Raw genomic sequence first — 27485 nt, forward strand, 5'->3', positions numbered from 1 at the left:
TATCTGCTGTTCTTCCTCCACTACAATTGGTTCATCTGACCACATGCTTGTCAAAGTGGACATCTCTCTGGCTGTTATTAGAGAACCAGCTCAGTGCCGTCGAGGGTGGAATTTCACTCAGGCCAACTGGCAGGGTCTTCAAGCAGTCATCAAAACTTCGAGACTGGTTTCCCATTTCTACTTCCTCCGACATCAACTTATCCTGGGAATTCTTCCAAAGAAACTTGCTCTCCCTCACGCACAGATTTATCCCATCTCATCTTCAGTTGTGCTATCCTTGCTCCTGCCCATGGTACACTGAAGCTTGTGGTGAGGCAGTTGTCCTGAAACAACTTGCCTTCGCCTAATGGAAGGCTAATCCAACTGAAGGCAGTCTAAGTTCTTTCCACAAAGCTCGAAACAAGTGTGTATCTACCCTGAGGAGAGCCAGAAAACAACATCTTTCTCATCTCAAGTCTGAACTCTCAAACTTCACTCCATCCTCACACACACACATAAAATAAAAATTTTATGTTTATAAAAGAAAATAAAAACTCCATCCTCACTACAGACCAATCAGCCTTCTCCCAATCATCAGCAAGGTTATGGAATCCATCATCGCTTCAGACATTAAATCCTTCCTCTTCTCCAATGGCCTGATTTCTGATCATCAAATTGGATTCAGACCAGGTCACTCTACCCTGGATATGCTGCTTCTGCTCTCCCAACAATGGATGGAGGTCCTCAATGCCGGACATGAAATTAGAGCCATATCCCGAGACAGATCACGTGCTTTTGACACAGTCTGGCACCCTGCCCTACTCACCAAACTCTCTTCCTATGGTATCCAAGGCCACCTCCACTCATGGCTCGCAGACCTCCTCTCCTGTCATAGCCAAAGTGTGGCCCTAAATGGAGTTCTTTCATCCCCTCTTCCTGTCCAGGCTGGAGTTCCTCAAGGTCGCGTTCTGGGCCCTGTTCTTTTTCTGGTTTTCATCAATGATCTCTCCGACTCTCTGAAAAATCCTCTTTATCTCTTTGCTGATGACTCCACCCTCTGCCGTACCATCTGTCATCTCTCAGACTGGTAAGCCGCAGCTTTTTCACTCTCTGCAGATCTGGGTAAAATCACAAACTGGTCCAACACGTAGAACATTTCCTTCAATCCTGACAAATCTCATACTCTCTCTATGTCTTTCCGAAAAGACCATTTGGGAACCCCCCCCCCCCTACTCCATGTATTTTCTCAACATTCCTCTGGAAGAAGTCCTTTCATTCAAGCTTCTGGGTCTCACTATGTGTCATGATCTTTCCTGGAAAATCCACATTTCTAAGTTGGCCTCCAAAGCCAGTCACCGATTGGGCATCCTCCATCATACAAAGTCCTTCCTTGGCACACCTGAACTCCTGAACACATACAAAGCTTTTTTCCACAGCCTCATGGAGTACTGCTCTCCCCTCTGGGCTGGTGCTCCCGCCTCTCACTTTTCTCGGCTTCACGCCGTGGAAACCAAGGCATTTCGGATCATTGGCATCTGCCGCGATGAGGCTGAGTCTTTGGGTCTCTCACTCTCTCACTGCAGGCAGGACGGTGGTCTTTCTGTCTTCTCCCATCTCCTCTCCAGCCTTGCCTTCATTGCTCTGTCTGAGATATGTCCCCACCATATTTCCGCAGGATCGTCAAGGTCCGCCAGCAACACCTTCAGGTAAAACTACCAAAATCAATAATCACTGCTCACTTTCACTCTTTCATTCCTCTTTTTTTCCCCAACCTTTGGAACAAACTTCCACACTCTTCAATCCCACTCTTCCCTCCAGGTCTTCATAAACTAATGGCCTCCACCATCTCTTATTTTCCCCCATCCAAAACCACTACCCCTGCTAATCCACCGCAAACCCACCTCATAAAATTCCCTGCTTTCCTTTCCTTCCTGAAAGTTCCTGTCGTGTCCATCTTGTTTACCCCGTGTACCCCGTCCTATCCCTCTCCCATCCACAGATCCCCTCATGTCTCTGTTCCACACTGTTTGTCCTTCGCTCATAACCCCTCTTGTCCACTGCTCCCCTTGTTGTACATTCTGTGTGTGAGCTCTTATATGAGCCTCGACAGTACATACAACCACCCCCCCCCCAAAAAAAACAACAACAACAACAACAACAACAAACAAACAGAGCATTGGTGTTGCCACAGCAGCTTCTGGGCAAACGTTATTCTGGATAGTTTGTCATTGTGTTCCGGGTGTTGTTCGTCCATGTTGTATTCTTTTGAATGCTGGTTCTCAAGGACGGAAGCAGCACGTACCATTTTAATATCTTTGGTGTGACTTGTCCAGGGTTCGAACCACTGCCCTCCTCGACTCAGAGTGGATGTTCTTACTATTACGTGTGTGTGTGTGTGTGTGTGTGTGTGTGTGTGTGTGTGTGTGTTTGTGTGTGTGTGTGTGTGTGTGTGTGTTTGTGTGTGTTTGTGTGTGTGTGTGTTTGTGTGTGTGTCTGTGTCTGTCTCTATGTGTGTGTGTGTGTGTGTGTGTGTGTGTTTGTGTGTGTGTCTGTCTGTGTCTGTCTCTATGTGTGTGTGTGTGTGTGTGTGTGTGTGTGTGTGTGTGTGTGCCAGTGCATTTAGAGAGAGGGAAAAAAAAGTTTGTTGTTTTTGTCTCTGGAAAATGCTTTTCAACGAGATGGCGTGAAACTTCAACCTGTGACACAAAGCTTCATATTTCTTAAGCAAAAGCAAAAGCTTGAGGCAAGTGTCAATCATTTCAATGCTTCTTATGTGTGGGTGTCGTCATAAATAAACGCTTAACCACCGATGTACATGACCAGCACATCTACTTGAAGGGAGCTCTTCAAGCCCAGAATAAATGCATGAGCTTTTGAGGAGCTGTCAGTTTATTTGAATATACGAACAAAGAATAACAAATCTACATTTCTGCGTGAACGATTCCATACATCAAACTAACTTGGACGTGAAAAAGAATACGTGACACGTTCAAAAAGTCTGTGCAAAAGCCAGAATAGTGCAACCCATCCCAAAAAGGTATCAAGAGCTGTGGACAGAAATAATGTACAATACAGTGGCCTGAAAAAGTGTTCGTCCCCCACCAATGATGCCTCATTTAGATGAATTATGGGGAAACAATTTTCCCAAATGAACTTTTTCATTCATAGCTGATGAGATCAAACTAAACACCGTTTTCGATGAAGGAGGTTCCATGTCAGGAATACCTGTAAAGAACATGTACAAATCAAAATTCACTGGTTGTAACAGTATTCAACCCCTCCGATCAGTACCTGGTGGAAGAACCTTTTATAGCAATGACTGTTATCAGTGTTTGGGGGTATGTCTCCACCAGCTTCGCACAGTGAGATGGTGAAATCTTTGTCCATTCTTCACGTGAACTTCTCTCTAGTTCCGCCAAGTTTGATGGGGATCGTCGATGGAGTGCAATCTTCAAATCACGCAATAAATGTTCAGTTGGGTTCAAGTCAGGACTTTAAATGGGACACTCAAGAACATTTACACTACATGGCCAAAAGTATGCAGAGACATCCCTTCGCATTAGTGGATTTGGCTATTTCAGCCACACCCATTGCTGACAGGTGTATACATCAAGCACACAGTCATGCAATCTCCATAGACAAACATTGGCAGTTGAATGGGCCGAACTGAAGGGCTCAATGACCTTCAACGTGGCACCGTCATAGGATGCCACCTTTCCAACAAGTCAGTTCGTCAAATTTCTGCCCTGCTCGAGCTGCCCCAGTCAACTGTAAGTGCTGTTATTGTGAAGGAGAAACATGTCGGAGCAACAACGGCTCAGCTTTGAAGTGGTAGGCCACACAAGCACACAGAATGGGACCGCAGACTGTTGAAGCACGTAGCATGGAAAAATCGTCTGTCATCAGTTGCAACACTCACTACCGAGTTCCCAATTGACTCTGGAAGCAACGTCAGCACAAGCACTGTTCGTCGAGAGCTTCATGAAATGGGTTTTCATGGTCCAGCAGCTGCACACAAGCCTAAGATCACCATGTGCAATGTCAAGCGTCGGCTGGAGTGGTGTAAAGGTCACTAACATTGGACTCTGGAGCAGTGGAAACACGTTCTCTGGAGTGATGAATCACGCTTCACCATCTGGCAGTCCAATGGATGAATGTGGGTTTGGCGGAGCCAAGAACACTACCTGTTTCAATGCATAGTGCCAACTGTATGTTTGGTGGAGGAGGAGTAATGGTCTGGGGCTGCTTTTCATGGTTCAGGCTAGGCACCTTAGTTCCAGTGAAGGAAAATCTGAACGTTGTAGCATACAATGACATTGTAGATGATTCTGTGCTTCCAAGTTTGTGGCAACAGTTTGGGGAAGGCCCTTTCCTGTTTCAGCATGACAATGCTTCCATGCACAAATCGAGGTCCATACAGAAATGCTTTATTGAGATTGTTATGGAAGAACTTGGCTGGCCTGCGCAGAACCCTGACCGCAACCTCATCGATCACCTTTGGGATGAATTGGAACGCCGACTGCGAGCCAGACCTAATCGCCCAACATCAATGCCTAACCGCACGAATGCTTTTGTGGCTGAATGGAAGCAAATCCCCATAGCAATGTTCCAAAACCTCATGGAAAGCCTTCCCAGGAGAGTGGAGGCTGTTATAGCAACAAAGGGGGGACCAACTCCATTTTAATGCCCAAGATTTTGGAATGAGATGTTGGACGAGCAGGTGTCCACATACTTTTGGCCATATAGTGTATTTCCTTCTTATTCAGCCACTCCAGTGTGGCTTTATCTTTACGATTCGGATCGTTGTCCTGCTGAAATGTGAATCTCCTACCCAGTTTCAGATTCATGGCTGATTCAAGCAGGTTTTCATTAAGGATTCTCCTGTACTTACACTGTCCATTGGCCCTTCTATCCTGACAAGCAAAACGTGATGCTACCACCACCATGCTTGACAGTAAGGATGGTGTTGACTGGGTGATGTGCAGTGTTTGGCTTGCAGCAGGTGCAACACTTTGACTTTCAACCAAAATGTTACATTTTTGTCTTGTCTGACCAAAAAAACATTTCTCCACATCCCTGCAGTTTCGTGAAGATGCTTTTTCGCAAACTCCATCCGAGCTTTTAGATGAGTCTTTTTCAGTAATGGCTTCTATCTTTCCACCTGTCCTCAGAGGCCAGCTTCGTGAAAGGGAACGGAATATTGTTGATTGATGAACACTGACCCCAATCTCAGACATCGAGCCTTGCTGATCTTTTAAAGTCATCCCGGCTTTTAAAGTCATGCAGTGACATCCCGAGCCAGTTTCCTGCTTGTCCGGCTGTTGAGTTTGGATGGGCGACCTGGTCTGGGTCGAGTCTCAGTGGTATGATACATCATCCACTTCTTAATTATGGATTTCACCATACTCAAATGGATCATGAGTGACCTTGAAACGTTCAAATAACCCTCTCCTGAACGGTGCTTCTCCACCACTTTATGTCTGACTTCTTTGGAAAGCTTCTTGGTCTTCACGTTTGCCTTGTTGGTTGACCAAGTGAGTTGTACCTTAAAAGTGCTTCGATAAGTGGGGGAGTTTAATTAGCTCACCCAGAACATCGTTCCAGGGAGCTAATAGGATGGCGCATCGTCAGTCCATCTGTCTGCCCACAAATACTTGCAACTTCTTCTCTGAAACTACACATATGATTTCAATGAAACTTTACCACAACCTTCATCCTTCATCACCCGTGATGTACCAAAGTTTGTTCATAACATTAAAAAAAAGATCGGGGTCTGAGAGGGTATACGGCAGGGTGGGGGGGGGGGCGGTGGCACCCCAAAATATGCATTTGCTTTCTTCTCCAAAACAACTCACACAATCTCAATGAAACTTGACCACAACCTTCATTACCGGTGGGGGGAGGAGGGCAGGGAGGTGGGGGTTGCGCCCCAAAATAGGTATTCGCTATAATGTTGGTTCAATGGTACATTTTGCTGATTCCATCCCATGTTGACTTCCTCCTCGGTATCATTATTCTACCAGCTGAGCACCCAAGGGTATTGCCCCTATCTATTTTTTTTTTTTCAGTTAAACCACTGATTACACACAGGTGAAATCTATTAACTTATTTTGTAACCTTTCAAGCAAATAATTTTCACCTGAAATAATTTAGGGTTCATTCGGTGAAAGGGTTGGAATGGTCATGTAAATGAGAATCATCTCATTTTCTCTGTTAATCAAACGTATTCACATTTTTATCTGAATTTTTTTTAAACTTTATCACTTTGGAGTAGTTTGTGAAGACTCGATATATTAAGTTTGATTTGAAAGCCTCATGAAATAAGTTCAGGTGTTATGAAAATGTGAAAACTTTGCCGGAGTGCGGTGAACACTTTTGCAAGCCACTGTCCATATTACATTTATCGAGTTTGTGTGGATTACATGTCTCCCAAATGTGGAACCGCCTTCCAGCAGTTGTTCTATCCCACTTTGTCCTCAAGGAAGCAGCTGGTGCACCGCCATGTGATATAATGAAAAATATAATCATTTTGGGATGACTTGTTTCCCCTGTTTACCATGGCCACTTCTGTATGTCTGACCGACTCGGACTACGATTGTGAGTATCTCGTTTGCATTACCTTGAAACACCCCTCATTACAACGATATGTGTTTGGAAGCAAGCGACGTGAAGAAGGCAAGCACTCTTTGCACTTAAAACTTAAGCAGTTCAAATATAATTCAGGATTCTAAATACGTTAACGTGCAAAAACTGACTTGTTGCATGGAGACGAAGGTTTGGCTTCGAAACTCATGGCAGTGAATATAACTTTCAGTTTTCGGCTTTTTCATTGTTCTCCTTTTTTTGTGATGAATTTGAGTGGTTGAGCTCAAAAGCAAACAGACTCAAATATTGTTGCGGCTTCTCGTCCGCCGGTTGTGTAGTGTTGCGCGTTTAACGCTTTGTGCACACTTTGGAGCTGATCATATCGAAGGAAGTAATTATGTCGCGCACGCGAAGCGAAAAGCAGGGTTCAGCAATTGGATCACATCTCTCTGTCTGTCTGTCCGTCCACAAACGTCAGTTTACGATCGAGGAACAACTTGATTTGAATTGAATGCTATATTTTAAACAGGAATACGAAAACGAACCTGTAGTTTAACCACAGTTTGGCTCTGAATTCGTCCCAAGCGTGCATGCGCAGAGAGGAGTGAGATAAGTTTTTTTCTTTACTCTGTCTGCTGCCTGGCAGTGAAACAAAATTGAAAATCATTCCAAACAGGAAACTTGCTGTTTTTTTTTTAAGGACGTCATAAAGGACACAAACAACCGGCACGAAGAATGAATGTAACGCGTTAAATTTGGCGGTTTTTGATTTTTAGTTTTGTTTCACTGCCAGGCCGTTCCAAACGACAGACTTGTCTTCTATTCATGTTCAAAATATAACATTCAATTTAAATAAGTTGTTCCTCGATCATGAACTGAGAAAACAGACAGACAGATGGACATGAACCAATTTCTTAACCCTGCTTTTTGCTTCGAGTGTGCAGGGTAACTAGAAATGCACTCCGTAGAGCACATACAGCCGTAGTTCAGCCAGGCTGAACAGTTTAAATTTTGGATCCCATTGATAGGTAGGATCTGAATCCGGAGCTTCACCAAAATCGAATCAACTTATTCTTGTCACCTATTCAACTCATCCACCTAATTTTGTCATAACTCCTCCACAGCTTTTTGAAATATCATGCTTATATGAATGTCGTTTTTGGCCCGATCTCTCAAAGGTGAAGAATCACTGAAAAATTTAAATAAAATCTCGTATCCGAATCCGAATGTGGATCGTCACCAAAATTGAACCAATTCGTCCTCGTCACACATCCAACCTGTCCACCAAGTTACGTCGGAATCTGTTCATAATTTTTTCGAGATATCCTTCTCAGAGACAGACAGACAGACAGACAGAGGTGAAAACATAACCTCCATCCACCTTTGGTGACGGGGGTAATAAGTGAATCTTACTATAATGGAGGCTGACAGATGGCCTCAAGGTACGCATACTCACCTCTAAGCTGTCTAGTCTGGGTTTTAATCCCGACCGAGTTATAAACCGTCATCCCGGTATTTCACAGGCAGGGGTGATTCATGATGTGTGTGCCATTCCTCAGATGGATGGTGGAACGGGCGTCCCATCTTCCATCATTCATTGGTGGACGTTAGAGATCCCATGGTGTCCTTTGCGAGCTATCTCTGGCATCCTGGCCCAATTCCCACCATAACCAGCAGAAGGCATTTCATCAGCTGCACAACGCACTCTCAGCCAATGATGGTAACCCGCAGCCTTGTGCTACATGTGAACAAGGAAGAAGACTACAATGCAGGTAACGTGGTTGTCATCGAAACCCAAAAATTGACATTTAACAGTCCTTGGACCTATGTAGAGGTACCAAACCCGTTTCTACCTCTGGTTCCAACTGCAAAAAATGGCCATAAGTGGTCACCCCAGGCCAGCAGAAGAGCACGTACTTAAAAAATTCACTTTGTTCAGGGACCAGGCTGTGCACATACTCTGGCATGTACTCCAGCCCGAGCTCCGATAAACCGAGAAGGGTATTCTCGCCTGGTGGGCGAGGGTGGCCGCGAGTTGGACCAGTTTACCAATACGAAGTAGTCGATCAATTTCTTTATTCATAGAAGCATCTCTGGTTGGTTTGGTGATCAGAAGTGGATGAAGAAATTGATCGCCAGCCATTGAGGCAGCTGTGGATTGACAAAGTGGTGGCCTGCAGTCCATTGCACACAAATGCAGAGAAGACTTTGATATAAATCGGAAATGGAAGAGGACATGAATGCCACCCTGAGGAACAACAGCCTCCAAAAAGAAGAGTGGGAAAAATAATTGCATCTTCTGGAATGAAATTGAGTGAAAATAAGAGAAATCCATGCATGATCGGAGAGGACCTACGATCCAATTGGGGGAAACCTTCATGAGGACATCTTCCATGCCAGACAGTGTCAAATGCATCAGAAATGCTTGGCCTTAGTAAGAGGAGCATGTTCAAGGTGGACTGAATAAGATGGAGACTAAAGTAACGGTGTGTGATCGATGTGATAGAAAACAAATAAATCCATTTCTGCAGCGTTTACAGATTACATTACTGTAATGAGGAGGACAGAAGGCGGGCAGGTATGTAATTGAGAATATGGGTCTTAGCACTCCTCTCTATTTAGAGGGGTGACATTAACCACCTTCCATAAAAAAAAGGAGAGATGACCCAATGAGAAAGATCTGCGGAAGAGTGAGAAAGAAAAGTTGGAACGGGTTCACAGTTTTTGAGGATGAGAGCTCTAATGTCTTCGGACACAGTTGCAGAATGAAGTGACAAGTTTTGTTCGAAGCTGTTCCAAACTTTTAGGGAAGAAATTAAATTTGTTCAGGCATCAGGCTGCGAGTTCGAGGAAGAAACACGTCAAGAAGGGCTGTGTTTGAAACTTGATGTTTTCTACAAAAATGCTGTTCGGATACCCAGCCTTGTGTTACGAGCTGTATCCACCATGAGAGCATTCCGGACAAGCAAAGGGACGGAATTAAAAGCAAGCGAGGGTATCGACAAGTTGCTACGGGGATGACGAAGATGTGAAATGACTGAGAGCACTCACTGATCTCATACGTGACAGGTGTTTCACTACATCTCTTCTAAAGATGGATACGCATCGACGTCAGCCTTGTCAAATGGCTGAACATTCTCCCTCATGTAAGTGGCATTGGCTTTCCATGCAGATAATTCAAGAGGCAATGTACTTGCTTGCTCTTGCGCCGTGTACACTTGTGTGTCCCAAAGATGAGACACAGCACAATCAGCCTAAAGATGAAGGAATGAACTTAGGAAGGAAGTCGAATGAAAGGAAGTTGATGTTTCTGCTTGCATGATGTCAGCTGAAATTTCTGGAAAGTACCGGCTACATCATGTGATTTGGACTTTCCTCGATAGGATTTTGTTGGGGAACTTTCCCGAGTTGAGTTTCTCAGGGGGGAAGCGGAGCCGTTGGTGGTTATACAATTAACGATGGCTGTGTACAGAGCTTTATATAATTGTATTCGGTCTGCATTTTCATCGCCATCGATCTTTGCTGTGTTACATTAACCTGCACCGAGCCAACTGTTAGTGTTCCGAGCATCTTCATTCTGCATCCAGCTACCACCACCGATTTGATTGAACTTTTGTTTTTCAACTTAATCCTCGCATCAAGTCCTATAGATTCCCCACTGAAGATCTTCCAGTACACGCCAGCATGAAGAGCCTCGCAAGCGAAGTACGCGACATTATGATGACTTCTAACTCTGCAAAAAAAAAAAACCCCAAGGGAAGGAGTTATCCCCTTACACGAGCAGCTTTAATGGCTTCTTGTTTCACTTATTATTTTTTTTAAAATTCAGCACCAACACACCAACACACACACATCATCGCCTACCTCCTCCCTCGAAAGATCCTCATCCGCAGCAGTAAATTGCCTCGGAGTTAATTTCCCTGCATTTAATTATCCCAGCTGTAAAGTTTACCTTATCGTTTAAATAGCCTCATTTGTCAAACTGTCGTGCTCTGCCATCATTGGCTGCATCTGATTACAGCACTTTGATGTTTCCCTCTCATCAAATAGAGCCCCTTGTTTTCCATGCGTATTCTACAGTCAATCACCCCTTTGTTTAACCCTAATACTACCAAGTGGGGTCTTTTTGGACCCCAGGCATACATTTTGATGTGTTATTTCTACATTAATTGAACAATCTATTTCATGTTTTATTAGTTTGTTTTCCAAGATGTGCCGGTAATAAATATACATGATGTTTTAAGATCCCAGCTTGCTGCACAGAGTTGCAAGCGCATCCTTTTTTGGGGGGGTCCGAAAAGCCCCCCCCCCCTGGTTGGTAAGATTAGGTAAGTAAAAGATGTCGGTGGGATTAGGCTTGAACTCTTTCTTTTTGCGCTTCTTGGTGCAACACACGGAGTTTAGTGCGGAGTATACGGAATAAAATATCACGTTGGCCTGTGTTGTTGCGGTCGGCTGTTCGGCCATCTTGGCGTTTTCGCTCAACAGTTGAACGATACTCGTCAACCACGGACTCGGGCATGTTTGATTGGGGTTTAAGGACCCTGGATATTCATTCAAGTGAGAGCAATGGGAGCCTGTGGTCAGCTAGCTTCTTCACTCACAACACTATGATGAGAACATTCACTTTGCAGGGAAAGAATGTTTGAAAATTAATATGTGAACGGATTCCTTTCTCTTTCATTACGCGTGAATGCAAATTCTTCAATATAAATTGGTGCGTTGAGACCATTTGTTATTATACTTGGATGGAGGAAGGAAAAAGAATTAGCAAAAGCAAAATTGCTCCAGACTAACGATTCGACATTTTCCATTTTCCATTGCTAGGCCGGAGAAGAATGCCGAGCATGGGATTTCAACGAGACACCGTCGAGAGAATATTGCTAACGTATGAATAAGCAGTCACTTGGAAATCTTTTAAAGACTGATATTAATTTAGGAGCTACTTTCAGACTGCTGGCAGGATGGCAACATGGCATAGACTAGGCCCGAGAGGTATGTGCACTCACCTCTGAGCTGTCGAACCTGGGTACGAATCTCAGTTCAGCTACAAACTGCGTCCTGGTCTTTCACGGGCAGCCTGGGGACGCATCACTGTGTGTGTCATCTCTCGGATGAACGTTAAACTCGGCGTCCCGTCTGCCAGCATTGAAGATCCCACGGTGTCCTATGTAAAGAGTAGGTGAGCTATCATCAGCACCGTGAACAAATTACAGATCACTGTCGCCTTCAGTCGAACGTCAGGCCTGACCAGCGGGTTTGCGAAAGGGTTAGACGAAAACCAATTCGTAGCAGACTCACATGAAGGTCATGAAAGGAGTGGTCTACCTAGTAGTTTCAGAACCTTAATTAACTTCTTTCGTCTGCAGCAAAAGGCTGCGGGGTAGCCTCATTGGCTGAGGGCATGGCTAGCCGCTGATGCAATGCCCTCTGCTACTTCGGGCAGGAATTTGTATCTTGTTCAGCGTGTCGGTGATAGCTCACCGACTCTTCGCGAAGGACACCGTGGGATCTTCAAGGTCCACCAACTAGTATCGGGAGACGGGACGCCCGGTTCAACATCCATCCGATGGACGGCACACACATTGGTGAACCACCGGGATGACACTTCTCAGCTTGGTCGAGATTCCAACCCAGGTTAGAGAGCCTACGGGTAGGTGTTCAGAACTCGAGGGTATCCTGTAAGCCCATAACCTGATCTATGTTCTCTCTTGTCGAAGTCAGTTCCCCATTAGAATAGCAAGTGGTAGCGAATAGAGCCACTCGGTCTGAGTGCCAGCAACGCAGTGGAGCTAAAGCCATCGATGGTGTTCAATGAGTTTATAAGCAGAGACGCAGCGACCAAATAGTGGACAAGAGGAGTCGATTGTACAAAATAAGGAACCAAGATGGTTTAGCATAAATCAATCAGGTGTGAATGGAGCAAAGCTTGATCAGCTCAGCACCTGACTATGCTCTTACCAGAGCTTTAATCTCAGATAAAGAAAGCACCATTTATTTGGCCGTATGTACAATGCATACTTCATGAGAAAACATTGACATAAAAACCAAACAGCTGAACTATTCTCATTTACAGGGAAATAACTTCAACCGTGAAAACATGAACGGCTCGGTGCTGGAGTTGATAAAGCTTCGTTACCTTCACCTGAGTGCGTGCAGCTCCTGCGCAGGTTGCTTCGAAGCGCACCGATGGTCTTTCAACACTATGGGACTCCATGACCTCCCTCAGGATGACATTTATTTAAATGGCCAAGGGCATTCAAAGTATGATTTTTCTTTCTGCATCTGACATTTAATAGGAAACGGTAGACAATCAGGATCCATCCATCCACTGGGACCATACTCTGTGCAGAGCGTTGGTGCTGCCGAAGCAGTCTCCTTGGCTATTGGGCACAATCCTGGACGGGTCGCCACTCCGACACAGGATACCAGCATGCTGGCACTCATTTTGCCGACCTCGGAAGGATGACAGGCAGAGTCAACCCCACCTGGTATTAATTCAACAGCCGAGTGGGATTTGAACTCAGGATACTCGGATCCTAAGCCCACCACCCTAACCATTAAGCCAACACCAGGCATAATCAGGATGAGGCTGCCCCAATTTATGGAAGATTGAAAATGGAGGCAAGATACATGTTCAATTACAAAACAATTACCAATTATGATTACGACCATCCGGCAAGATGCTCTTTGACTACTAATAAAAGGATTTTCAAAATAGAATCTCTGTTTGAAACATTCATCGAAGAAGGTGAAAAGATGATGGCACTTTCACAATAGGAGGGGGCCAAGTTAATCAGATTTGGGACTTGATTGTTACAAACATGTAACTCATAGCCCGAGTTCCTTGTGACATATCCTAAGATATCTTGGAGTTTCACGGTGTCGTGGATAGTGTGCTCACCTGACAATGAGAGAACCCGAGTTTGATTTCTGGCCGGTGTGAAACCTCAGGCAAGTTTCATCATTCCGAATGCCTCTGGTTACCAAGCAGTAAGTATATAGGGATGTGGTTGTTAGGGGACCAGCGGATGACTTTCCGGAGTGGGGATGTTGAAATGGTTCTGCCAGTATGGATAGGGATAGCAAGTGGTCTGGTCTTCTCAGATATCCTTCGACGCCATGATACACCGCTTGCTATCTTAAGGAGTGTAATTACTTTGTGGGCAGCAGTTTCTGCAATATAAACACATTCACACACCCAGGTGTTTGCATGTCATCTGTTAACCTCTCATGTGAAACATTCATGCTTTTTATTTTTTTTTCACCATCACTGTTTTGCACTGATACAGGTAGATATCACAAGCTGGCTCCCACGGGGAGTGTGCTCACCTCCGCTAATTTCCGCAGGTGCTGAATGGTTTTACAAGGTCTGAGCGAATGTTTAATCCAGATATTTACATCGTGCAATGGTGAGCAGGTCACACAGACAGGCTCTCATTAGGTGTAAAGTAATAATGAAGAGAACAAACAAGAATTTCAAATTTCAGGATAAATGTACAATTGTACATACTGGGACACCCGATCAACATCGACATATTTACACTTCAGAAACCATCATGAAGCTTGATGTTTAAATGTGAAGCAAAAAATAAACTTGAGAGTGCACCATGGCAAGGATGGGCCAAATAGTCTTATTTCCTTCTTGGAGGTCAGTTTCTTGATTTTCAGATGTACGAACACACATACATAAAATTTGGTGGAGATCGGGCCAGGGGTGAGGAATTGCAAAGAAATCAAAGAAAAGTCTTCACACACACACACACACACACACACACACACACACACACACACACACACACACACACACACACACACACACACACACACACACACACACACACACACACACACACACACACACACACACACTTATGGATTTCAGAATCAGATCCGACTAATGCATACAAACATTTCGGTCCTCAGACAGTTATTTCCATAAATGCATGTCCAGGATAGACCTATCCCCTTGTCTGGTGGGATTCTAACTTTGATGCGTTGGAGAAGGGTGTAGAACAGATTCTCTTTCTTATGGGATGGTCTTTTTCTCTTTTCGACACATTGATGCACGTGAGATACCCGCTGGCCCAACGGAGGCTCATCTACCCCCTTTCATTCAGGACACATTGACTTTAAGGTGGACGATTTATTACCTTCGCTAACTTCGTTTGACGAAGGTATTGTATTGACCCCTGTGTATTTATTTATTGGTAAATATGTGTGCGGACAACATTGCGCAAAAACTGCTGGACCGATTTGCATGAAATTTTCAGAGATGATGTGCAGTTACTCAAGGACGCCAGGCGAAGCTTTTGGGAGCGATCGGATCAAAGGTCAAGGTCAAGGTCACAAAAAGGTCAAAATCGTTTTTTTGCGATTAAAGTGTCAATTTTGTTCCGATTTACATCAAATTAAGTCCAAAATGTTCAGTGTTCAAATCTCGATCCACTGATATAGCGCATGGTATAGTGTTTGCAACCCTAGTTAGTCTGTGGAAGTCAAAGGTCAAGGGGGTCACCAAAATGGAGTTTTTGATTGGGAAGCATTGTGGACAACATTACACAAAAACCGCTTCGCAGATTGTCATGAAATTTTGTGGATGTGTTTGGCATCACGAGAGGACAAATCGATTAGATTTTGGGAGCGATCGGATCAAAGGTTAAGGTCAAGGTCACAAAAAGGTCAAAATCGTTTTTTTGCGATTAAATTGTCAATTTTGTTTTGATTTACAGCAAATTAACTCCAAAATGTTCAAAATTAAATTCCCCATCCTCTAATATGACACATGGTATAGTACTTTTGTCACCCAAGGCAGTTGAGTTCAAAGGTTGGGGTCAAAGGTCAAGGGGGTCACACAAATTCACATTTATATTGGAAAGCGTTGTGGACAACTTAACGCAAAAAAACAAAATGCAGAGAGGCTTTAATTGCTTTGGATTTGTTTGGCATCATGAAAGGACAAATCCATTAGATTTTGGGAGCGATCGGATCAAAGGTCAAGGTCACAAAAAGGTCAACATCGTTTTTTTCATGATGAAAACGGTTAATATGTTTCCGATTTACATCAAATTAACTCCAAATTGTTCAGTGTTCAATTCCCCATCTTCTGAAATGACACAAGGTATAGTACTATTGTCACCCGAGGTAGTGGTTGTGGGTCAAAGGTCATGGGGGTCACGAAATGCATATTTGTATTGAGATGCGTTGTGGACAACTTAATACAAAGGTAACTAGTGGCTGCGGCGAAGGTATACGCTCTATGAGTGCCTGCTCTAGTTTACACTATGGACTTACAGGACGTCTGATTAGACACACCGCGGGCTTTTCCTGAGCAGTTATTCTGACGGTCAAATACGGCTGTGGAACATTTACGTCACCACATATTTTTCATTGTTGTTCGACACCCACCTCTTTCACCGACGTTGACGTCCACCTTTTTCCATCGACGTTTGGCAGCTCCATGGATGCTGGCTGGTTCTTGTTCATGTCGGGCTGAACGAGGAAGGAATGATCGCGAGGTGGACGGTTGGTCACGTGTAACGATGTGCCAGTAGGCAAGGTGGATTTGGCTGAAGTCTGCTTGAGACTCCGCCCAGACTGTCGCCTAAAAAAAGGACGGGAGGACCGTTTTCCTGACAGTTTTGTGACAGCTGGGTGACGTTATTTTCAGTTCCAGTCAGTTGTTCCAGTCAGACAGTTGGTGAGCTGGTGACAGACAGTCGGTTAGTTAGTTTGGACAGTCTTACAGCTTTACAGCTCTGACCACTGGTGACAGCTGGTTACAGCTCCTCACAGTGCCTCACAGCTCCTCACAGTGCCTCAGCACCTTACAGCTGTCCGTTGGTTGCGGCTCCTGGTGCCTCCTGATGGTGGGTGACAGTTGGACCGTTCCTGCTGGTTCTGCTCGTACCTGATTCTTGGCATCCCTGGTTCCTGGAAGTGACGACCTGGCACCGATTGGTGTTTGAGTCTGTTTGTGGGTGGGTGCACCGCGAGGCAGGGCACTGGCAGCGGACCAAGGCTCGCTAACACATTTTGGGACATTTTATGTGATGCACGACGACTTCTACCTTGGTAAGCCGAGACTGGAATTCTTCCCCCCCTGAATGATCTGCTGGGTACCCTTGTCTCGTGTTTAATTGTTAAGTAAGACATAGTGATAAGCATCTGCTCTTTGTCTATTTGTCTTTCAATGCCTGTTTAATTCTTTATTTGTTTGAAATTATTTTGATTGATTTGAATTGACCTATTTTCACCGCAAGGAAATAAAAAGATCTGTTTATTTATGTTTCTTATTAAAAAAAATTCCTTGTTTACATTACAACCTGTCTATGCTCGTCCTTTCCTTCCATTGATCCAGCATTGTCCGAACCTAGATAGACTGTGAGGTCGTTCCCAAACGAATTAACCTGTCATAGTCGGCATGCACCAGCGGTAAATGCTCGGCCGCCTTACTTAAGATCTAATCAAGATAAGATTGGTGCATTGCCGAGGGTGCAATCCCCGTTCAGGAAGCCACGTGACCTCTATTTAAACGGCAAAATTAGACGGTGGACACTGGAACTCGTGGTTAACTGATTGGCGTTTGTGGTGCTGTAGCAACCCACCGTACAACAAAGTTAATTGTGAGCGGTGGCCCCAGGTCCGGCTCTTCCGAGCATGTACACGAAGAAAACTCCAGGGAAGTGCAAGTGAAAATTGGGTGTTTGGGTTAATTGAAACACCCCTTTTGAAGATAATTAACAGCCTTATTTAATTACATCCTTTATCAGGCGATCGTCGGCCACCTTGCTGTCTGGAGTCTTAAGGTGTTTCCTGGGTAACCTTGCATGGGATCTGAAGTCACCATGTTTTTTGGCCTGCTCAACCCCACACTACCTTGACTTGGAACAGGCCACAACAATTTCTTAACGATAAAGTATATTTTTCACTTTCCTCACTCATATCGAATGCCTGTTAATCGTAGCTACGAATCGCTACATCACTTTTGTAAGTACTATAAGTTTTCAAATTAAGTTCTTGGAGCGATTTCATGCATTATATGATATGATTTTCCACGATCGACTGCCACGGATTAAAGTATTTCGGTTTTGAGGATCGGATATTGTCCGGACGAAATACATGTCAAAATCTGTTGTGAAATCTGATAATATAAAGGGTATACTAATCAAGGTCAATGTGTGTGTGTGTGTGTGTGTGTGTGTGTGTGTGTGTGTGTGTGTGTGTGTGTGTGTGTGTGTGTGTGTCCTCCAGAACTCCAAATCCATAAAACCGAGCAGCCTGAAAATTTGCATGCATACAAAGAAAACACCAAGGAAGTGCAGGACCGAAAATTGGGTGTTTGGGTTAATTAAAACATCCCTTTTGAAGATAATCGACAGCCTTATTTAATTATATCCTTTATCAGGCGATCCTCGGCCACCTCACTGTCTGGGGTCTTAAGGTGTTTCCGAGGTAACGTTGCATGGGGTCTGAAGCCGCCATGTTTTAGGCCTGCTCAACCATGACTTGACTTGGAATACGCCGCAACAATTTATAACCGATAAAGTATATTTTTAACTTCCCTCACTCATATTATCAAATGCCTATTCATCATCGCTTTTGTAAGTGCTATCCTTTCTAAATTAGGAGCTTGGAGCAATTTCATGCAATATATGATACGATTTTCCACGATCTACTCTCACGGACTAATTAAAGTATTTCATCGAAATATTATTTGGGTTTTGAGGATCGGATATCATCCGGACTAAATAAGTGTTGAAATCTGTTGTGAAATCTGTTAATTTAAAGACATAACGAGTCCGATAACTAAGCCGATATACCTATTTGCTATAAGCATGCAAGGCTATGTTCTCTCCTCCATACATACACAATAAAATGTGAAATTTCCAAAGTATTAAACTTATCTATTTCTACTGTTTGGAGAATTATATTGAGTTAAAAAAAATTAGGAATGTGCCAAAATTAACCAGCTTCATTGAACTGTATGATTTAATGCATTCATTGCTAGACCTCTTAATCTGTCCCCTCGAAGGACTGCCTATCCAGAGCATCTGCCAGATTTGTGTCGATATTTATGGAAGGTTCGTGAGGTGCTCTGAAGGGAATGAAAGCAAATTAGGTAACCCCCCCCCCACACCAAAAAAAAAACACGTTTAAAAAAAAGTAAAACGTTTGCGTGGACCCCGAACCGATGCACCACCGGCTTTAAAGTTAAAGGGATCCTTTATGGGATGCATCGACAGCCTGGCCAACTGTTCCTTGTCAACAATTAATTGGAGTGCTTGCATGAGGACTTAAGCCACTTGCCGAGCACCCAATGTCGACAGCGGTACCGCACTACATCATTCTGAGCGAATTGTTCAATCACTGCGGACTCTTTTGCCACGCCATGTCATTCAGAGCAAGTGGTTCCTACTCCGTCACACTGAGCGAGTGGTTTATGCTCTGTCGCACTGAGCAAGTGGTTCATGCTCCGTCACACTGAGCGAGTGGTTCGTGCTCCGTCACACTGAGCGAGTGGTTCATGCTCCATCACACTGAGCAAGTGGTTCATGCTACGTCACACTGAGTGAGTGGTTCGTGCTCCATCAGACTGAGCGAGAGGTTCATGCTCCGTCACCCTGAGCGAGAGGTTCGTGCTCAGTCACCCTGAGCAAGTTGTTTGTGCTCCGTCACCCTGAGCGAGTTGTTTGTGCTCCGTCACCCTGAGCGAGTGGTTCGTGCTCCGTCACACTAAGCGAGTGGTTCATGCTCCGTCACCCTGAGTGAGTGGTTCATGCTCCGTCACCCTGAGTGAGTGGTTCGTGCTCCATCACACTAAGCGAGTGGTTCATGCTCCGTCACACTAAGCGAGTGGTTCGTGCTCCATCACCCTGAGCGAGTGGTTCGTGCTCGGTCACCCTGAGTGAGTGGTTCCTGCTCCATCATTCTGAGCGAGTCATGAAATTACACCCAATTTCCAAGCTGTTTGCCGTGTTTACGTGTTTTCTAAATTATCAAGCCAATTTTTTTTTCCACCCGTCACACGCAGCTGTTCATAAAGAATCATGGTCAGCCGACTGACCGCACCAGTAATTGAGAGGCAGTTCGTTCTCATTTGCTCTCCTTCCTTCTGGCTAACTACTCTTCATTGGGATTGTGTGTGTGTGTGTGTGTGTGTGTGTGTGTGTGTGTGTGTGTGTGTGTGTGTGTGTGTGTGTGTGTGTGTGTGTGTGTGTGTGTGTGTGTGTGTGATGGTGCCTGTCGTAGCCTAAGTTAAGGTTGTAGAATAAATAATGGGATAAGTCTGCTCTGTGTCTGCTTTTTAAATTGCTTGCCTTTTGTTGCAGCAACAAATTCCTTGCTATCGCTACTGTACATAATAATAAACCCCATTCACTGTGCCACATAGCTTTCCTCGCGAATTGTAAATAAATACGTTGTGTAGAAATGTTCTCAGCTCGTTTTCATCTTTTCCTTCATTGGTCCAGCAAGGTCCGTATCCCAACCTAGCCAGGACATTCTCCCAAAACGATCTGTTTCCTAGCCGGTACGTTCTTGGTAGGTACGCTCAGCTGCATCTGATCCAGTAAGGTGATCCAGTTTGAACAAGGCGTACCGAGGGCGTGTCCCCCGGTAATTAGATCATGTGACCATTTTAGGTAACTGGTTTCCATTAGATGGAGGACCCTAAGTCACATGGTTGAGTTATTGGTGTTCATGGGTCGATTAGCGACCCGTCGTGTCACGGAGCTATCCGTGTGCGGTGGCCTGCAATTCCGGAGAGTCTTGTGGGAACCAGAGGTAGCTCCCCCCCCCCTCGTCCCGACCTCGGGTCTGCAACAATATGTAGATATATGTATACACACACACACACACACACACACACACACACACACACACACACACACACACACACACACACACACACACACACACAACAAAAAAATAAATCATGTAGGGATGATATCTCAAAAAAAAAAAAAAAAAAAAAACAAACAAGGTAAGATTGACACCACAATCCTCTTATGGATTACCTTCACGACATCTTTTGACCTTTTACTTTTGTTGTGGGATTGTGATCGATGCAGAGGAAGAACGAAGAGGAATAATAACAATGAACAATGACACTACATTATGACGCCACAATACAAGACACAATCCTCTTATGGTTTAGCATCACGACATATTTTTAACGTTGTTCCATCACAATGCCACAACAAAAGTAAAATGTCATCATCAGCAGAACTATAATGCCAACAAATGCAATTCAGCAAAAATGATTTCCCCAACACACAATTCGTCACCCCTGCTGGAAAACAACGACATGGCCATATCGTCGTGGACTGACAAACAATATGCAAACACCTCATCCAAAGGTGAATCCCCATTTGCTGTCAATCTACACCTAGTGTGGCCGTTCCCTCTTTTTATTCTTCTCTTTAAGAGCAGATCAGCACAATGCATGAAAATCCTCAGTACCATCACGTGCAAATATATGTACTTGTCAGTAATAGGTGGTGTGTGCGCATGATGGTACTGCAGGTGCATCCTCGTTGGTTGAGTAACACCTGTGGAAGCACCAGAATTGGGAGAGTCCAATTCATGGAAGTATTAGGAGGCAATTTGATGAAGGAGAGGGAGACAGCCACAAGGCACACGGTATGAGGATGAGACATGTTTATGGTAAACCTGAAAGGGCCCCACTGTATTCAGAGGCGGGGGGAGAGAATTGCATGCCACAAAAGGCAAGAGCTAAGCAGCTTCTGGAGCTCACGTGGCACGTCCCCGAAGAGGGTCTCACAAAGCTGTAAATCAGCTTCAGAAACACTGGGAGATTATTTATGCTGCGATGAAAATTCATGTGACATTCTCTCCACAGATCACAAGGAAATGGGCAAAAAAATGTAGGGAAGTCTCGGGTGGATTTGCTACAAGTTTCAGGGGAATCTCAGGCTAATTAATTTCGTGTCCGGTGAATTAATACAAGGAAAGACAAGGAAAAACAGACGTGGCAAAAATAGGTTGTTCACACAACCTGTGACACACCATCAATCACTCCAACATTAAAACACATTCAATAATCTGTGACCTACGTAATACAACTTCACCGACTGCACAAAAGGAACTTGGCACAGGAGGAGGACATTTGGCCAATTTTGCATGTGCCGCACCAATCTCAGCATTGTCACCATCCACATCCAATCCAATATCCACATACCTCTCCATCTCCAATACATCCAGATCCAGGTACCTGTATAAATCGTATTTTAACGTATCCAACCCATGCGCTGCAACTACTTTTTCTGGGAGACCATTCCATGCATTAACTACTCAGACTGAAAGACCCCAACCTTAAAACTGTCTGAACTCTCATCTTCTTTACCCTCAAGTTATGATACCTGGTGCTAACATTGAGCACCAGCGTCCAGAGCAGTCAGGATTTACACCAAAGAGGTCAACGATTGACTGTATCCTTGCTCTTCGGGTCATCACCGAACGCAGATGAGAGTTTTGGCAGGGGCTGCTTGTAGCCTATGTTGATCTCTGTAAAGCGTTTGATTCAGTGAATCAGGATGCCCTCTGGAGGATTCTCGGTCTTCATGGTGTGCCACCAAAGTTGATCGATCTGATTTCTGAACTACATTCTGGTACTGAGAGTGCTGTGAAGTGTGCTGGTTCCATCCCTGGCTTATTTCCAGTTGTTACTGGAGTTAGTTAGGGGTGGGTATTGGCCCCCACACTCAACACTTGCATGGACTGGATTTTTGGGAAGATGTCGGAGAGATCAAGCTGAGTCGCACCGCTTGGGTATGTCAAAGATCTCTGACCTTGATTTTGCAGATGATGCAGTCAACCTTGCGGAAACACTGGATGTCCTTGTCGGGGCCCTTGAGGCACTGAATGAGGAATCGGTGCTGCTGGGACTACGGGTTTCCCGGGGTCAAAACAAAGATCCAGGCTTTCAACGACATCTTGGATGTGGCAATCTTGGCTGTACCTGTTTGTGGTGAGGATGTAGAGGTCACAGAGAGATTCACTTTCCTTGACAGTGATATTCATGTCTCCGCAGGAATTGTACCTTGGTCATGTTGAACTTCACCTGTTGTTGGAAAGCGCTCTGCATGACCTTATGCAGGGTTTGGTCATGCTCTGCTACAGTCTCCGCATCAATGATTATCTCATCGGCGATGATCTGTACACCAGGAATGTCGCCGAAGGCTTTCTGGTTCCCCTCATGCATGATTTCACTGGCTGATGGTATGCTGAAGGGTATGCGGCAGAATCTCATCCGACCTCAAAGTGTGTTGAATGTACACAGGTAGGACAACTTCTCGGTCAGCTTCACATGCCAGTAGACATCTGCCATGTCAGTCGTGAACACCTACTTGTTGTTCATCTGCCTCTGCGCATCGCTTGGTGTAGGAGCTGTAGGTATCGTGTATCTTTCTCAATTGATTGCACGGTTCAGTGGTTTTGGGTGTCGGCAGATTCTCATGTGGCCATCTTTTTTTTTTTTGGTGATTACAAGTTTACTAACCCAGTCGGTGGCCTTGTTGACCTTGGCCATGATGCAGAGTTCTCCAACTCTTTCTGGAGTGTCTCTCAGCTTCTCATACTTGGTATGAAGGGAACACGTCTGGCTGGCTGAACAGTCGGGATGACATCTGGATTCAATTAAATTCCATACTCATGCCAGTACTGACCCAGTGCCATGAACAAATCTGCGTATTGCTCGAGCAGCCTCTCCTTGATCAGTGGAGCATGTAGTGAATCCATACGCTATATTAGGCCCAGCTTTTCACATGAGTTTTGCCGTACTATGGGAACGGTGCTTTTCTCAGCGTGATCTCAGCTTCCCTAAGAAGCCTCTCTTTCGACTTCTCATCTTGCACGCCAAACACAATCTCATCTCGAATCATGAGTTCTTCTTGGGGTCCGAACTGGCACATAGCTACTTGCATTCTGAGTTCAATGAGCCATTGGTCCGTCATCTCCACCTGGTCAGGTTTCCAAAAAACGATACCTCTCATGACTCGTAGACCGTGTTTTTCCTTGGCCTGCAAAAGTCCGTAAATTTCTGTAGCACCAACTCACACACACATCGGGACCATACTCCGTCCAGTGTCGGTGCTGCCGTAGCAGTCTCCTGGGCTATTGGGCATAATCCTGGATGGGTCGCCACTCCAACGCAGGATACTTGAATGGCTCAATCATCCCAGCAAGCTGTGACTCATTTTGCTGACATCTGAAGGACGAAAGGCTGAGTCAACCCCACCTGGTATTAATTCAACGGCCGAGCAGGATTTTGAACTTGAGACCCGAGGATCCCAAGTCCACCACCCAACCCATGAAGCCAACATCAGGCTTGCACCAACTCAATCATTCGAATCTTCACCCTCACCGAAGGCGAATATCTTGTGAATGGACAGGGAGTTCGGCCCTGCCAATTCTAGCAAAATGGCGACTTGCACATCAGCATCTTTCTTCTTGAGCTCGGTGGCCTTAAAGTAGTTCAAAAATCGTACAGCCGACTCGTCCCACACATTGGCAGCATTCGATGCCTCAAGATTCATTGGTCCGAGAGGATTGAGGACTGCCATCGTGGCATTTGGTTCAACTTTCTGAAATCATGCAACAACATTGACGACTCCACAGTGACGCATCCACGAATGTGTGTGTGCACACATAATGAGAGTATACGCCCACATCCGGAGCACGTGTACTCTGTCACAGGTAGAATGTAGAAATATAAGGTGAAATTTTCAAAATTCCCTTGCTGTAATGGGGGACCTCAAAGATCACAGATCGGTTGCTTCGCTCCCTCGCACCACTGATCCTTTCCATCCCATCTCTTGTTCTTCTCTCAATGTTGGCAACTCTGCTACGGTAGATGGCGGACTGAATGATGCAACACCTGGAGCCCCCGCAGTGTCAAGACAATTTATTATGGGCTCTGGAATCGAACTCGGACGAAAACTTGGAACAACGTACTCCTAGTGAGCAGGGTTGCTAGTTTGGCCTTTTACCGGCCAAATTCGTCGATTTTGGCATTTTTCCGCTGTCATTTGGCCGACAAGGAAAAAAGGTGCCGGCCAAATAATTTTTTGGCCTTTTTCAATAAAACGGCTTTTTTATTACCTGCCGAAAGGCCAAATTGCTTTTGGCCATTTCTGGCCGGTTTGCGACTGCAGCTGATTTCTCGGTGACCATAGGCAATCAAAGCCATGAGTCCTCAGCCCCCTTTCCCACCTGCACGACCAAATTCCCCACGCACCTGTGTAATGTCCCCGAGCACCGGTGTAAAGACTTCAAGCTACCCCCCTTTCAAGTTACCTCCCGGTAATCTGAAATCGATTTCAAGTTACCCCCGGGGGTAGCCTGAACCCGATTTCATATTACCCCCCGCACTTTGACATTACCCCCCTCCCTGATTTAGCTGAAATGATAAATTATTATGCCCACAACTCATGATACGTTTATTGAATGTTGTTGTTGTTGTTGTTGTTGTTGTTGTTGTTGTTGTTCATCTTTCGGCTGCTCCCCTTAGGGGTCGCCACAGCGGATCATCCATTATGATCCCCATACTGATTTGGCACAGGTTTTACGCCGGATGCCCTTCCTGACGCAACCCTGGTCACCTCTTATGACACAGGGATAAGGATTGGGTTTCGCCATGATTCAGGGATGCCCTATACCCTCTCATAGCGTGGCCCAGCGCAGAGCTCCCGTCCTCAAGCGATCCTCCAACCCAAGCCTCCGTGTCGCCGGATTACAGGCGCACGCCACTACGCCCGGTTGATACGTTTATCGAATAGAACACGTAGAACATACAAGATTGAAAGCTCGTCTCAAAGTCTGGAAACATAAAAAATGTAACAAAAATGTTAATTGTATTAAAACCACTCATACACTTGTTTAAAGTACATGACATATTATATACAAACACAATATATACAAAGATTGAACCTTACAAGAGAAATTTAGAAGGAAAAAGTATAATAATTACAAGAGTGAATATTCATTCGGGATACAGAATTACAACTAAATTGTGAATTAAAAATACAGTCCACTGCACTGTTTAATTCAACAACAGTAACAATAACAAAAACTTAACAAATTGCAGGCTCAAAGTGGTTTATCGAAGAAGGATTTTATAAAAATGTGGCAAAAACTGTAACTGCATGAGAAATACTGATTTCAATTAATAACAATATTAAAATAAAATAATTCATAATAAAATCAAAATTCATCGCAAACTCTTTAAAGGTTGTCACGTGGTCAATGGGTTTTCCCTCATTAGTTTTCAATATCAATTAAATTACTATTTTTTGTAAATAAATATACATAAATAAATGTTTTGATGGGGGTAATATGAAATCGTAGGGGGTAGGATGAAATGGATTTCACGCGATTTCAAGTTATCCGGGGTAAGATGAAGGGTGGGGATAAGATGAAGGGGGAGAGTAAGATGGGGGGTAAGATGAACGGGGAGGGGTAAGATGAAGGGGGAGTAAGATGGGGGGGGTAAGATGAAGGGGGTAAGATGAAGTGGGGTGGGGGTAAGATGAAGAGGGGGGGTAAGATGAAGGGGGGTAAGATGAAGGGGGGTAAGATGAAGGGGGGGTAAGATGAAGGGGAGGTGGTAAGATGAAGGGGGTAAGATGAAGGGGGTAAGATGAAGTGGGGGGGTAAGATGAAGTGGGGTGGGGGTAAGATGAAGGGGGTAAGATGAAGAGGGGGTAAGATGAAGGGGGTAAGATGAAGTGGGGGTAAGATGAAGTGGGGGGTAAGATGAAGGGGGTGGTAAGATGAAGGGGAGGTAAGATGAAGGGGGTAAGATGAAGGGAGGTAAGATGAAGGGGGTAAGATGAAGTGGGGGGTAAGATGAAGGGGGGTAAGATGAAGGGGGTAAGATGAAGGGGAGGTGGTAAGATGAAGGGGGGTAAGATGAAGGGGCGGGTAAGGTGAAGGGGGTAAGATGAAGGGGGGGTAAGATGAAGGGGGGGTAAGATGAAGGGGGGGTAAGATGGAGGGGGTTATTTGAAATCGCTGCACCGGTGCTATCCCATTGAGCATGCACCTGCTTGATGGGTCACGTGTCGCAATCGTGGTGCGCAATTGCAAATATGGATTTCGCCGGCGAAATAAGCACGTGGCCGGATATTTGAGGTGATTTTTTCCCGAATTTTTGAAGCCTCATCAAGGAAGCAGCACGTATCATTTTAAAGTCTTTGGTTTGACTTGGACGGGATTTGAACCAACGACCCGCCAGACTTGAGAGCGGACGCTCTCGAACCGTTGAGCCTGGATGCCGATCGGCCGTTACCATGAGAACCAATGGGGGGCAGCACCAAGCATCGTCAGCGTACTTAACAATTCAGGAAACACGCGACGTTGCTCGACATTGCTATTTGGTTCGTGTCGTAGAAGACGGTTTAAAACGTTGCAAGAACGTTGTGTTTCAGGGAATCGGATATTTCTACCTATGCAGTGTATAGCTGCACAGCATTGCTCGGTCGGTATATATTATTAATGCCGCATTATATATTTTAATTTGTTAATAGGTCCACTTAGTGGAATATAATATAACTATAATGAATTGTTTTATGAAGACGGTAAGTAATGACGATTCAGAAACGTAATTTCGGCATGAAGCGGAAATTTTTTTTTTTTTTAGAAGACGCAATCCAATAATAAGGTTTACGTGACGGTGAAATTGACCAATGAGGGTTCCGTACTTACAAACGCTTCCTGTTGTCACGCGAGTCAAGTGGACACGGTCTTGGCGATGGCTGCGGAGCAACGTTTGAAGGGAACCAGCAAGTCAAAGGACCCATCTGGCCTCCTTATATCAGTCATTCGGTACGTCTAATAGTTGTGTTAGCACCACCACAGCCACAACCACCACCAGCAGCACCACGACCACCACAATCATA

At 44.8% G+C, this 27485-nt stretch overlaps 1 protein-coding gene and 1 long non-coding RNA gene across 3 annotated transcripts in view; one reads left to right on the top strand and one right to left on the bottom strand.

The window, feature by feature from the left end:
- Positions 1-12662: 12662 nt before the first annotated feature.
- On the bottom strand, positions 12663-27413 carry LOC147019457 (uncharacterized). Its single transcript, XR_015061418.1, has 3 exons — positions 27292-27413; positions 13469-13740; positions 12663-12849 (listed from the first exon to the last, which is right to left on the bottom strand). It is a non-coding gene; the product is annotated as an uncharacterized LOC147019457 (long non-coding RNA).
- EXOC4 (exocyst complex component 4) overlaps positions 27249-27485 on the top strand; it is a 324065-nt gene continuing 323828 nt past the window's right edge. For both annotated transcript variants that reach the window (XM_085893972.1, XM_085893973.1), the window contains exon 1: positions 27249-27411. In XM_085893972.1, the coding sequence (XP_085750098.1) occupies positions 27338-27411 (74 nt within the window). In that variant the 5' untranslated portion in view covers positions 27249-27337. The remainder of the gene's footprint in view (positions 27412-27485) is intronic.

Source organism: Eptatretus burgeri, chromosome 9, assembly GCF_056783735.1.
Source record: "Eptatretus burgeri isolate ZD-2024b chromosome 9, Ebu_testis_v1, whole genome shotgun sequence".
Lineage (NCBI taxonomy): Eukaryota > Metazoa > Chordata > Myxini > Myxiniformes > Myxinidae > Eptatretus > Eptatretus burgeri.